This window comes from Odontesthes bonariensis, chromosome 21 (genome assembly GCF_027942865.1).
Source record: "Odontesthes bonariensis isolate fOdoBon6 chromosome 21, fOdoBon6.hap1, whole genome shotgun sequence".
Lineage (NCBI taxonomy): Eukaryota > Metazoa > Chordata > Actinopteri > Atheriniformes > Atherinopsidae > Odontesthes > Odontesthes bonariensis.
The window spans coordinates 17,956,530-17,970,446 of NC_134526.1; the positions used below are offsets into that span (position 1 = coordinate 17,956,530).

At 41.2% G+C, this 13,917-nt stretch overlaps 3 protein-coding genes across 5 annotated transcripts; 2 read left to right on the forward strand and 1 right to left on the reverse strand.

Moving 5' to 3' along the window:
• The first annotated feature begins 553 nt into the window (after positions 1-553).
• fbxw9 (F-box and WD repeat domain containing 9) lies at positions 554-4,485 on the forward strand. Of its 2 annotated transcripts, none has more exons than XM_075453716.1 (7): positions 554-1,259; positions 1,343-1,526; positions 1,726-2,704; positions 2,889-3,037; positions 3,133-3,336; positions 3,428-3,493; positions 3,711-4,485. In XM_075453716.1, exons 1-7 carry the CDS (start codon positions 1,138-1,140, stop codon positions 3,783-3,785), a joined length of 1,779 nt encoding a protein of 592 aa, XP_075309831.1. In that variant the 5' UTR covers positions 554-1,137; the 3' UTR covers positions 3,786-4,485. The 2 variants fall into 2 exon arrangements, with proteins under 2 accessions (XP_075309831.1, XP_075309832.1); XM_075453717.1 differs by having other exon boundaries at positions 557-1,259; positions 1,379-1,526.
• LOC142371114 (guanine nucleotide-binding protein G(I)/G(S)/G(O) subunit gamma-12-like) lies at positions 4,369-6,197 on the reverse strand. The gene is made up of 4 exons (XM_075453720.1): positions 6,078-6,197; positions 5,193-5,304; positions 4,994-5,092; positions 4,369-4,802 (listed from the first exon to the last, which is right to left on the reverse strand). The coding sequence occupies exons 3-4, from the start codon at positions 5,075-5,077 to the stop codon at positions 4,677-4,679; spliced, it is 210 nt and encodes a 69-aa protein (XP_075309835.1). The 5' UTR covers positions 5,078-5,092; positions 5,193-5,304; positions 6,078-6,197; the 3' UTR covers positions 4,369-4,676.
• Positions 6,003-13,283, forward strand: dhps (deoxyhypusine synthase). Of its 2 annotated transcripts, none has more exons than XM_075453718.1 (10): positions 6,003-6,150; positions 7,333-7,555; positions 8,446-8,610; positions 8,702-8,823; positions 10,411-10,507; positions 10,688-10,774; positions 10,941-11,046; positions 11,134-11,237; positions 11,860-11,985; positions 12,595-13,283. In XM_075453718.1, exons 2-10 carry the CDS (start codon positions 7,361-7,363, stop codon positions 12,688-12,690), a joined length of 1,098 nt encoding a protein of 365 aa, XP_075309833.1. In that variant the 5' UTR covers positions 6,003-6,150; positions 7,333-7,360; the 3' UTR covers positions 12,691-13,283. The 2 variants fall into 2 exon arrangements, with proteins under 2 accessions (XP_075309833.1, XP_075309834.1); XM_075453719.1 differs by having other exon boundaries at positions 7,336-7,555.
• Positions 13,284-13,917: the final 634 nt, after the last annotated feature.

Below are 13,917 nucleotides of genomic sequence, written 5' to 3' on the forward strand. Positions count from 1 at the left end.
AAATGGCAACCGGTTATTAATGGAGTTTTCAGACATAGATGTACAGATGGGTTCACCAGTGTGAAAGACTGGGCAAACAGTTTATACATTTCTGAAAGTTTTTTTTATTATAACACAACAAAATGAAATGTATTTCATCATCTAGGTTGTGTAATATTAAACTGTTTAAAACAATCTGGAGGTCCCTGTGAAAGAACAGAGGTTAAATCCCAATTTTGACTACTTATCTCCAACTAGATGTCTGAACACATACATGTTATTTTGCTTAGTCTCAAGTGTAGATCATTTCAGGTTAAGAATATTGTTCAGCAGACTCAACATTGTTGTGGAGCAGTTGCCCAGTATCAGTAACGCCTAAATGGGATTAGTGTTGCACATATAGGCAACCGGTAAAAGCGCCTGTTGTGTAGACTATATCGGCTACGTGTTAAAGTAGGATCTCAGTAAATTCAGAACATCTTCAGGAGTTGTGATTTATTTATTTTCTTTTTTCTACTTGTGATATTAATTTGATAAATGATCAGCAGAAAATAAAAGCACCCGGGATGGGGGAAAAAAAAAAGCAAACGCGTTTGGCGCAGTTTGATGACGATTGTCTCTACGTCGGAAGCGATGTTTTTATGTTTGGAAGCAAATGGCAAGCGGCAGAGCGACACGAGTTTTGGTATGGTATATATAATGACAGTTGTCGTTGTGCTTGTATGCCGGTTCGGGTAACAAGTTTGCACCTGCGACATACTTTGACGAAGGCAGCCGTAACAGTTGGACTTCAAACTGTGGTTAAACCACTGCCTGCTCGTCTCTACAGCTGCAGTTGTCTTGGTTACTTATTTGGTCACGATAGTCCTTTTTAAAGATATATTTAACGAACAATTGCTGCGTTTGCAGCTGCAAAATCTATTTTTGACAAGTATTTAGCCTTTTGAAGCACTTTCGCTTAATTTGAACAGTCAGCTAAATAAAGCTAAGCTAAAATTTGAAGCGATAATATTTGTCGAGTTTTAAAGTAATTTTGCTTCCTTATAGATACATGAATGACAGATACGTATGCAATAAAACCCACACCGAAAAGGTGGGCGTTTAAAGTAATGCTGGCTTACAGTGCGTGAGTGAGTGGTCTCGTTGAGAGGAAAGGTGATGTCTGAGGTGATAGTTGACGTGAGTGGACCAGAGGAAGGGACAGGTGATGACCAGGGTGGACCATGCCCTGACCCTATGAAATCTATCAGTTCCGATTTGTCTAGACTGGATCTGCAGGGGTAAGTTGTTTTTTTTTCCTTTTCTTTAAAAAAAAATTATATATATATTCTGTCATTTCGTTTTGCTCAAAATCGTGAGGTAGAAAACCTGGTCACATCGCCCTTCGTGGTCCTTTCAGTTTGCTGCCTGCTGTCAACTCATCCTCAGCAGATGGGAGCCCCTCACCATCCTCTGAGCCGAGTGCTTTGTTGTCATTACCTTGGGAGATCTTAACCAACATTGCCTCACACCTTCCTGCTCAGTGTGTCATCAATGTGCTGCCAAAAGTAAGTTTTGAAGGTTTTCTGCTTCCTCAGACTTACTTTATGACTGAATCACAATGTGATATCTTGAAAAGTTCACTTTACTTTGAGCCATGCAAGCAAACAGCAGCTATCACCTTTCTTGCTTTTGTTGGAACATTGTTGCATTTCAGTCTCTCAGATGTAGAGAAGATTCCTGATTCCCTTATCCCACATGTTTCAGGTTTGCCATACATTGGGTACTATGGGCGAGGACAGCACTGCTTGGCAGCTACGAGCACGGAGATTAATAGGATCAAGTGCTCGCTTTCCAGTTGGGCCGAGGGAGGACTTTGACTGGCCTACAGCTTGCCTGGAGATGGAGCATCTAATAACCTGCTGGCGTAGAGCCAGACGGACCCAGAAAGATGAGGAGGAAAGGGATCAAGCAAGGCTGCCGGAAGGGGAGTTGCAGGTTGCAGAGGAACAGGAAGATGGTGGAGCGGACCAGGTAGAGGGGGTGGGAATGGCTGCGCAGGAGGTTGCTTATGGTGCTGATGAAGGGATGGACGTAGCAATGGATGGTGAAATGCAGCCCATCTTAGATGGAAACCAAATAGCAAGATTGAGAGAGGAATTGGTGGATAGACTGGAAGATGGTGCAGAAGCACCAATGGAAGAAGGAAGAATGGCTTTTCATGCTGAAGAGGGGCAAGATGCTGCTCCTCATCACTACGGGGACTTGGCAAACCCGAGGAATGTTGGTAACGAAAGAGAGGTAGAGATGATGCAACCACAATCGCCCAGAAGTCCCAGCCCACCCCCAGCACTGGAGTGCATCACCCTGCCTTCAGACCACATTTCCCAGGTCAACTCGGTACTCCTCCTTGGGGGAGAAGGGGCAGTCTGTGCCACAGCTTCTAGAGACTATAATGTGAAACTCTGGGATCTGCAGACGGACTCTAATGGTGCACTGCTCTACACGTTGGGAAAGCAGGGTGACCTCAGCACCCATGGAGGCTGGGTCTGGTGCCTGGCGTCACAGGGTCCTCTGTTGGCATCAGGGGGCTTTGATAGCACGGTGAGGCTGTGGGACCTACAGGCAGGTGGTGCAGAGAGAGGCTTGATCAGGACTGAGGCTATTGTCCTCTGCTTGTCCTATCAGACGGATGTGCTGCTAGCCGGCACATTTGATAAGAGGATCAGCATGTACGACATCAGAGGTGAGGGGATTTGACATATAGCCCGTGTGCATTAAGTGTGAATGAAAGTGCAAGATCCCTAGATGTCTTTTTTTTTTTTTAAATGAATCGGAGAGTTTTTGTTTTATTGATTTAGCAGTTAAGTCTCACTGACAAAAGCTCTATTTACTTAGGCTGATTCTGTCTCTCTTTTTTTTTTGGACAGCTGCTGAACCACTGATTAAAAGTATGCGCCTTCATGGTGATGCGGTAATGTGCCTTGCTGCTGACGACAATTACATAATCTCCGGGAGTAAAGACTGCACTGTGGCTGTCTACGATCGCAGGGCAGGCAAAGGCTTGAAGAAGCTTAGGGTAGAAGCAGACACACATGTTGCTTAAGAAGTTTGCATCGGCGTCCACATGACCTCACATCCAATGCTGACTCTGACCAACTTCTCTTCTTGCAGCTGAGCTCTTATTTGCTGTCCATGAGCCATAGTGGTTATGAAGTCTGGGCGGGAGACAACAGGGGCATGCTGCACTCCTTTTCCATGCAGGCGGGGACCTTAAAGCTCCTGTCCCAGTTTGATGTTGGACACACAGATCTGGTCACAGGCACCCACAGGTCCCAAGGAAGCCTCTTCACCTGCTCTTCCGATTGTACTGTCAAAGTAGGCTCAGTCAGACTCCTTTTTGCTTTGTCTACCAAGCTAAATCTACTATTGAACAGTCTTGTTTTCAAATTTCTTGTCTGTATTGCAGGTTCATATCCCGTGTGCACCTCCAAGGACTTTATGTACTCTGCGCCATCAAACTGGAGTCAATGGGGTAAGTGCTTTGTAACAAATTCTTAACTCGCATCAAATTGCTGATCTTTTATGATGATAATATATCTAATGATTTGAAGACGGTTTTTAAAGAGCCATGTATTATTAGTTTGAATTATCTTATCTGTTTGGATCAGCTGTTTCTGTAGATTATCAACGTTTTCAAGAATGTATCGAATGAATCTCTGAGCTCTCGTACAATTTTCTGTAACTGTCAGCTGAGTGTGGAGGCTGGAGTCCTCGCTTTGGCCTGCGGTGACTCTAGTGTGGAAATCTGGAGGCCCAGAAAATGACACCCACGGGACCTTCTTTCCACAGCGGGGAAAGCTTAAGCAGATGCAGACGAGATGTGAAGCATAACAACGCTTACTGACCATCTTGCATTGCGAAATTTTTGGAATACACTGATAAACACAGAGAATATCATGTTACAAAAGTCACAACTCCCTTGCTTTGCTGGATGGTTACATATATAGAGATATATAAGTGGTAATTTAACAGATTAATCCAAATTGATATGACTTGAAATGATAGTTGTACATCCTGAGACACATATGGCCAAGCAAATTTTTTTGTTGTATGTACGTGTGAAACTGAAGTTTTGAGAAACCTGTTGTTGAATTTAAGATGCAATGGCATTACACTTTTTTTTTTTTTTTTTGACTGAATTTTCTTCTTGTGTTAACATTTTTATATGGTGTAATTTGAGAAGTTTCATGTGTGTTTGTGTGGCCAAGTTGAATTTTTTTGGTAACGTTTATTCTGTAAGCTTTCAGAGGCACACTGCATTTTACCTATACTCTGTCACACTGTACATTTTATGTTGTAAGTTCAACCAAAAACCACAAACATTTAAACGTTTATTATGAATGAACAGAATCCGTTACAGTAACTGAGACTTGACATAAATGCTCTAATTGCATGTCGCACACAGTGAAATGTTTGTTTCAAATCCCCTTGTTGACACTGAATGTGCAATTAAATGTCCTAAAAAAAAAACTTGAGGGTGTGAATTCTTGGCTGGATTTACATGCAAAGTGCTATGGTTTCTAATATCTCAGTAACGGCAGGGTAAAGCATTTGAAGGTCAATTGTCATCGTAATCTTGAACGCGTTTAAAAGCAGATGCTCTCTCAAACAGAATGTTATGGTTTCACTGTTGTCGTCGTCATCTCTTGGAAGTGTCAAAGCAGCACACAGGTTTTCTTATCTTTGAAAGGATTGGCCGAGGCAGCTATACCGGTGAGCAGGGGGTCACTGCGCCTGTGCTCCTGGCAGTACTGGACTAAATCTGCCGCTGTCAGGGAGATCTGCTTGGACAAAGGACATTTCACAAGATTTCAAAGAGTGTTGTAGAACTGTAAATAAGCTTCAATTTGGAAGCGTGGTGCTGGTTAGCATATCATTCCAAACATTTCTAATAATGATAATAATCTACTTGTCAATTTAATCTTCAATCACATGGAACAGGAATGCATTAGGATTTAGAGCTTTTACATACCTTTATTCTCTCCATGCTTGCCTCCATCTGAAGTTGATCCACCAGTTTTTGTGCCTGAATAACACTGCTGCCGCTGCTGCACATCTTTCCTGACGTTGCCTTAAGTATGGAAAAAAAAAAAAAAAAAGTGTTACATGGACTGGACAGCCTTGCAATGTCAAAATTAGCACCAGGAAAGGGAACTAGACCAGTGTTTTACCTGATCCAAAGAGTCAGCGCAGGTTGTGCTGGAGTCTGCTCAGAGGCTCCTGACTTTGCTTTTTGACCTGTACCCCTTTTTATTCACCGTTGGTGGGCAGTTCAAAGGCTCTCTGATAGGAAAGGTCACGCAACACCGATGGAAATGTCACAAACATCACACATCACTTCACAGCCACGACTGATGAAAAAACATTGCGATGAATGTCCGGCTTAGGGTGTGCTGACTTTTCATATTCAGTTTTGGTTAATTTTACCCTTCTAAGAAGAGATATCCCATTGAAGTCATAATAGAAAGGTTTTGAGCTCAACGACAAGTTCCGGTGTTCAGTGAGCTCTACAACAATGTGCTGAAAATGAGTGTTGATTACTTTTTGTATCATGTTTCCAGATGGCAGATGGCACAGTGTCCAAAGAAACAAGGAAAGGTATCAGGACAAAGAGCGCAGCTGTAGTTATTTTCCACTGGGTAACTCCTGTTATCTTTTATTCGAGCCATTGAGGAACTGCATATTATACAATACACTGTTTCATAAACCCCTTGTTGAATGTGTATGTGTTTAATTGAAGGTTATGTTTAAAAAAAAAAATAATAATAATAATATTCAAGACACTTTAGCCTATTTATGAGAATAATCATAAAGTATGTCAACAACAATCACACATCGCACCGATCAGGATTTCTGCCGGGAAATAGTTTTTTTTTTGTTTCTACTTTAACATAACGAAAGATCACCTAGTTGCGATTATTTTTCTGCACAAATGCGATTTGGTCATGTTTGTTCTTTCGCAGTTCCCGTAGAAAAAAAACAACGCTTCCTTCTAGCTTGCTACTAGCACTTGCTAGGCGACCCATGCCTTGTTTACAGGAACACAAAGCTCCTACCTCTGTGCTGTTGTGTAGTGACAGACGTCTATTACTTTACTTCTTCCGTCACGTAACGTCTTTGCAGGAATAGGTATGTTTTGACATTTGTTCTCAAATGTTTAATTGCTGTTAGACCACATGAACTTTACATGTTTTGAGGGATGTGCTTGCACTTCATCACATTGACTTTTGCACGTGACTGAACATAAACTGTACTTAACAAACACACATTTTCTTCAGAAAAATTGAAATCAAGTTTTGAAATCAGATCAGAGTCAGTAATTTTATTTATTTTTTTATTATAAAAGGTGAACACATAACTTAACACATAGGCTAACGACATCATGCACTTGGAGTAATGCGTCATAAGCAAGAGTCCAGCATTGGAATTTTTTTTTTTTTTTTACTGAAATATACAAACATTATTAAAAGTACAAACACTTAATAGAGGAGAGTATCCCCAGCAACTGTCACACCATTATATATTCTGTCATTGGATCGTTATCACAGTCATTAATGTGAACACAATGAACAGTTTTTTTTTTACAGTTCTTTGGAAACGAAAAATCGAGCTGAAACTGAAGTCTGTTTTCATATTCAGTTACTCTGCAGATATTCTCCATTGATCAATTTATTTGTAGAAATTCTGAGCATTTGTCAGAAATGATATTACAAGTCTTCTTTTTTTCCCTTTTTCTTCTAAATATTAATTGAAATAGTAAGTAAGCAGATAACCAACTCATTGTTTCAGCTGTACTAGTAGAAACTCTTGGGTGGTTTAATTGGCACCAATGCACCATGTAAGTGTTTTTTTTTCCGACTTGTTTTGTTTGCAAACAGCTGATGTATAAAGAAAAGTAAGAACTGGCATATAACAGTGTAGTGGAGGATAAAGTTCCGTGCGACCCTCTGAGATGTAGTGGTGTACAGGCAGAAAATGAGCCCAAACGTAAAGTAATGTCTGTCATTACTTATTGGGACTTTTAGCACAACAGAAGATTAAAAGCCTTTCTCTTAATGATAGAATATTATTAACCCATCAGATGTTAAAAATGGCTGAATAATTTCACCCGCTCTTCATTCAATAATAAACTGTTATTTTGTAATGTTCTGATGCTGCAATGGAAAAACAAACCTGGACAACATCACTAGATTAGGCCGCCTGCTGTCTCCCTCATTCTCTGAGAAGTGTCTGATCAACTCACAAATGATAGAGTAACTGTTCTGATGAAGGATTTAAAGAAAAATAAATCTCTCTACATGTTTCTGTTAGCAGTCGCCCATTTGCTTTTGCTGAAAAGATGGCAGACCATGCTCCCTCTGTTGCCATGGAAGCTGTCCTGAAGCCCAGCTGTGACCTGCCCGAGGACATGCCAAAAATCCGGGGCTACGACTTCAACCAGGGAGTCGATCTCCAGGCAGTGCTGAAGTCCTACCTCACCACAGGCTTCCAGGCCAGCAGCTTAGGCTTGGCCATACAGGAAATCAACCACATGGTGAGAGGAAGCAGCTGTTGGGAGTGTGGACTAAGGTGTAAACTATAAAAAAAAAGAAAAAAAAACTCCCAACAAAACACTTTTTTTTATTCTTATCCGTGTTGTGAATGGGAATTGGGAAATAAATATGATTTTATTGGTGGAATTCAGAACAATACAAAACAGCAACTTTAGAAATTACAAATCATTATGAAAGCCAACCAACAAAAACTAGGTCCATGGCCACCTGAGCTCCAATCAGGTCGAAACCTCATTAGAGTTCTGGTGCTTTGCTTTCAGTCCATACCACTGTAACTGAAATCTGATTTAAAAACAGTCTTAAAACTGTGAAAACTAACAGTTATGAATCAAAACAGTGTGCATGCCACTGGAGTTAACAAGGTTTGTTTGACCTAATCCAAAAGGCTAGTTGATTATTCCCAAAGACTCCCAGACATAAGGCCTCTGAACATACATCTGTTTTGCTGCTTTTAGACGTGCAGAGAACCGTTTCATGTGCCAGTTCTTTTCAGAAACCACGTAACCAGATTTTTCTAATCAGGAAGAAATTGCATTTTGATTGTAGTAAACGTTAGTTAGATTGCTTTCACAGGTTTAGTACTCACTCACTCAGGATGCTTCTTTAATCATGATTAGTGTTTTGATCCGACTGGCATCTGGAGCTCTCTAGGAAGCAGTATTTGAGAGAGAATATGACGTGTTTTTTTTAATATGGCAGTTTATTGGAACATTTACCCGGTGACCCTCCTGGGTATAGCAGTTGAATCTGTTTCTACACTGGCCTTAATTTTCTGCTGTGGTTGTTGCTTCTTGTTTAGTATTCTGTGATCGGATTGTTGATGCATATTCATAATGCCAGCTGTTCATAACCAACTACACGACACTCACAGATAGAGAAGCGTCTCGAGCCAGCGGAAGCAGATGAAGAAAATGAGTCTAAAGAGTCCGGTGAATCCCCACAGCACTCAGGCTGCACTATCTTCTTGGGCTACACCTCCAACCTCATCAGCTCCGGAATCAGAGAGAGCATCCGCTACCTGGCAGAGCACAAAATGGTACACATGTAGTTGTCCTGATAATCTGTAAAACAACCAGCCACTTTGGCAGAACTGCAGTATGTCATCAGAATCTATGACTTTGTTGTAGGTGGATGTAATTGTAACCACGGCTGGAGGCATTGAGGAGGATTTTATCAAGTGTCTGGCTCACACCTACTTGGGAGACTTCAGTCTGCCCGGCAAGGAGCTCCGCCTGAGGGGCATTAACAGGTCAGTGACTTCGGATACGGCTCAGATCCACATTCAAACCTCTGTGATGCTGATCAGAACCACTGAGCCTTAAAGCTGAACTTCGGTAACCTGAATGAAATAAGAATTCTTGCATCTTTGCCAAGATCTCGTCGTAGAAAATTATTAAGAAAGACATTATAGATGGTGTTTCACTAAGATTCTAAAGACTCAATCTTATACTCAACTCAACAAATTGAAGGAGCTTTTATGGGAGTCAGGAGACCATTTCTGCAGCTGTGAGTATGTGGATTGCAAACTGCTTTAATGCCACTAAAACAGTGAAAGATCTTTTCTTTGCGAACACTTCGATGAGGAAGATTACATTTCCTTTGCATAAAATAAAAAAAGAGGTGCTGCTCCCCCTTTCCTGAGTCGACGCAGCAAATGGCACGACCCACATAACCTCGTTCTGTTTCTAAGGGATGATTTCATAACAAACTCCTGGATTCTTCTGTCATACTTCTAGACATTAGTTTGAGAACACGCGGACACCTTGGAGTTTATTAATGAGCAGGGCTGCCGACTCTCACACCTTTAGCATGAGACTGAGCAGCTGATATTCTCACACTCTCATGCCACACATCCATTTATTTCTTTCACACTTTGAAACAACAAGAGTCATAACTGATCTTGTCACAGTTTAAAAGGAGGAGGCTGAAGTTTTTCTTTAGTAATGCACCACATATCCACAGCTCAGTTCTATTGTAATTTACTCCATCACAAGTATGTGTCAAGAAATAAATGAACTGCAGTTTTGCCAAACTTGAAAACGGATTGTGGAATAAAACCGATTAAGTGACCTGGGGCAAACTTCAGCCAAGTTGTTGGACATTTTGGGGAAAAGGGATGATTCACTGTCTTGCTAAGAGTGAGTTAAAGCTGCAGTCTGCAACTCTTTTTCAAGCATAATGCCTGGAACTGTCCGGGGATTCTGAAAGTAGTACATTAAATACCCCAATACAAAAAAAAAATGAGTTCTCTAGGTCCCCTATATGTCCCGCTAGGTCCCTCCAAAGCCAGCAGGTTTGTTTACAAAATTGCAGACCGGACCGGTAAAAGGTAACCAATCAGGTTTACGAGCTGGGCTCTGCTGCCTGTCAATCACCGATTGTGCACGCGCGATACAAGGTAGGCTCGTCCCCACGCTTATTTATCTGGACTATTGAACTTCATTACGGGCTAGTCTACTTACTGTGTCTTCCATGATCGCAAATGACAGGTGAGTTGTTGAATGAGGAGTCGTGTAGGCGCATCTGGCGTGCACGTCCACGTGCACGAGTTCTCATGTGTTTTGAAGGGGCGGGACAGGAAGTTGAATAACTTTTTATTTTTCGGTTAAAAAATAAGCATTTCTTGCATTTTGCGACTACGGAGGTCACCGTTTTTAACTTCAAGCGTTCTGATAGATCATGTAAACTCTTAAAATGCCAAAAAGTAGGACTTTACGTATGACAACAACAAATCTTGCAGACTGCAGCTTTAAGAAGCTCTGTAACATCATATTGTCCCTGTTGATCTCACCATCCTCCTCCTCCTCTTCTCTTTATCCATCCTCACCGACTGTAGAATAGGTAATCTGCTGGTGCCCAACGATAACTACTGTAAATTTGAAGACTGGCTGATGCCCATCCTGGATCAGATGTTGCTGGAGCAGAACACGGAGGTGAGTGTTGTCATGGGATCCAAACCAAACTGTGGTTACAGCAGTGACGTGCGAACGCGCTGGGTCGTTTGGCAAAAAGTTGCATATTTGGAACGTTTTGAATTTCTCTTTCGCATTGTTGCTTACACCAAAAGAAGTCGTAGATTTCTTTTTTCTAACAGTGAACTCTTTATATTTCAGGGAATCCATTGGACCCCCTCTAAAATGATCCATCGGCTTGGCAAGGAGATAAATAACACTGACTCTGTTTACTACTGGGCATACAAAGTAAGTTCTGGATTATATCAGTGAACTGTAACTGATCAGCTGACATTATTAGTATTATTATTATTAGCTGAAAACACCTCTCTACCTCCTCTTTCTTTGCACACGCTGTGAGTTTTTATGGATAGATAAGTTGTTACCTGTGACGTCACGTGCCTTGTTTTTTCAGAATAACATCCCAGTGTTCAGTCCCGCTCTGACAGATGGCTCCCTTGGCGACATGATCTACTTCCACTCATATAAGAACCCCGGCTTGGTTTTGGACATTGTAGAAGGTGTGAGCAACATCGCTGCGACAGAATGACATCACCGCAGCAGCCTTAGTTGGTCTTGTCATGAACGTGGTCTTTATTTCCTTTCAGACATTCGCAGGTTGAACAGTCGAGCCGTTTTTGCCAAGAAGACGGGAATGATCATCCTGGGAGGAGGTTTGGTCAAACATCACATAGCCAATGCTAATCTTATGGTAACTACCCACTTTTGTAATGCTCATACGTGACCTCACATCAGGACACATTGAAGTTGGCCATCAACTGTAGTTCACTTTACGTCAGTATAAATTCGAGGTACATGTATATTTCCATTTCTAGCTGACCACTCTCTATCTTAAAAAGTAAATTATAGTGCTGACGGAATGTTTTCTGCCACTTAATGGCTTTCATGCCGTTGTTAGAATTGATTCTTCTGCAGCTTCTCTTGCGCTCAGTAGAAGTCATTAGACATTATTTGAGAAGACTCCCTGATGACTATAAAGGTCTGACAGTGGATGGTGTATGGCAGAGGTTTTGCCTCTTCCAGCTATAATAGTAAAATGCTTCTGAAAGTTAGCATTAACATTATGAAATGAAGATGTAGTATTACAGTAACACGGGACATCGATAACTTTCTTAACAACCTGTTTACAAAGCAGCTAATTCAAGCGTGTGAATACGATCTCCTTCAGTGCTTGTCATGTACGTTTCCTGTGGAACTGTACAAAATGTTGATGATGTTTTTAGAGGTAAAGGTTGTGTCAGCAGAGCTAAGCTCACAAATATGCAAATCCATTTCCTGTCTTGACACGCTGCCTGTCCTCATAATCCCTCCAGAGGAACGGAGCTGACTACGCTGTGTTTGTGAACACGGGCCAGGAGTTTGATGGCTCTGACTCTGGAGCCCGACCTGATGAGGCCATTTCTTGGGGCAAGATCAGAACAGATGCCAAACCTGTTAAGGTACTGATACTTAACACTTGTAACCATGCCCAGCGAGGTTTGTTTCGGCGTCATTGTTCCATTAGTTACAGTTACATCATCAGAAAACCTTTCATGCAGTTGAAAGTTGTAGGAGGCATGACTTTACATGTTACTGGGCGTCACAACCATTTGACAGGATGTTTTATGATTGTAATATCAGGCATAATGATCATAACATGATGCTGTAACAGTTAAGATTAAATCTACCACTGAAAACCACCAGTATTCTTTTCTTTTTCTTTCTCATAGTTTCTTAATTTCACATAATTACTTTCCATGGAAATTAGTCTTAGGGCCATGAAATGTGTTTGCAAATAATTATTAGACAAACAAAAGAGGCCAAGAGCATAACGTGTGTGAGAAGCAGGACAAAAACAGGATCTTTTGAGCTCAAAATTCGGGTTTTAAACAGGAGCTGTGGTATCTCTTTTGGCCTCAAGGTGGCAGTGTCTGCTCTGTGTCTGTGCTGAGGGGGAAGTGTGGCCTCAAAGCATCAAACCTTAGATAAACATAAAATCTCATGTTACATGTGTTGAACATAACAGTGATGTAATATGAATGTTACAGCACTCTGTTCTTGGTTTCCAGGTGTATGCAGATGCATCTTTGGTTTTCCCTCTGATTGTGGCTGAGACCTTTGCACTACACGCTGACAAGCTAACTGCCGGGAAGAAGACAGAATAAATGGTCGTGGCCTCATGTATTCTGTTAGAGACGACAACCCTCTTTCTTCTAATTTGTTTGCCTAATCAAATGTTTGAGGCTCCCAACCTCTGTTGGAAATACATTCAGTCAGCTTAAAAAGGCAGATTTGGATTCAGTGCTGTATCTGAATCGCTTTTTTAAACTATGGTGTATATGTCATTTTAAATGCTTTTCACCGCACTTGCTTGTTAAAACAAGTATTTTTTTCTCATCTGTTGAGACAACTGAGATTACATGGTGTGGGTATCGTGCTATTGCATGTACCAAAGAAACTGCTTATAATGCCTCAGGTTTTAGCTGTAGGGAGTGTGTGTGAGTGACGCTAAATACGCACTCATGAGGATGTTGCATATTAAAAATTATTAAGTTATTTCAGTTTAGCTGTGGCGATATACTCAGTGCATGGCTGCTCTCGGTAATATGACCATTCTAAGTCTCAGTTTTTATATATAAGCAGTCCTTCACCTTACTGTTGCTGGATAAAAGATGTTCCTGTATGATATAATAAATCACCTTTGTTCTTGTTTAAAGGGGATTAAATAGACTATTATAAATAAACTGCTACAAAATCGTTTTGTTGTGGGTCTGAGTGTGACTCAGTCACTCGCCACAAAAAATTAAGTTGCTTATAACTTCCACATACATTATCCAATCTGTCCCAAACTTCATACGGTAAATGCTGGACCCAGCCTGAACGAGCACATACAATCATAGTGACATCCACCTATAGCGCCACCTGCTGGTGGTTGGAAACGTCTTCTTTTTTTTTCCACACCTCGCATTTGATCGAACTCCTACAGATTTAATGCAAAAACCTTGAAACTTGGCCAGGTAGCTCTTAAGACATGGGGGGAAAAATCATGTAGAAACTTTTTCAAACCTCAAAGGGCGTGGCCGTGACGACGCCTCAAATTTATGACTCACCATAAAAAATTAAGTTGCGTTTAACTTCCACATACATGATCCAATCTGTCCCAAACTTTATACGGTGATTGCTGGACCCAGCCTGAACGCGCACACATAAAATAGTGATATCCACCTACAGCGCCACCTGCTGGTCTTCGGAAACGTCTTTTTTTTCCCACAACTCGCATTTGATCGAGCTCCTCATATGCATTTAATTTAATATATTTAATGCTACAAGCTTCAAACTTGGTCAGGTTACTCTTAAGACATGGGGGGAAAGAATCATGGAGAAACTTTTCC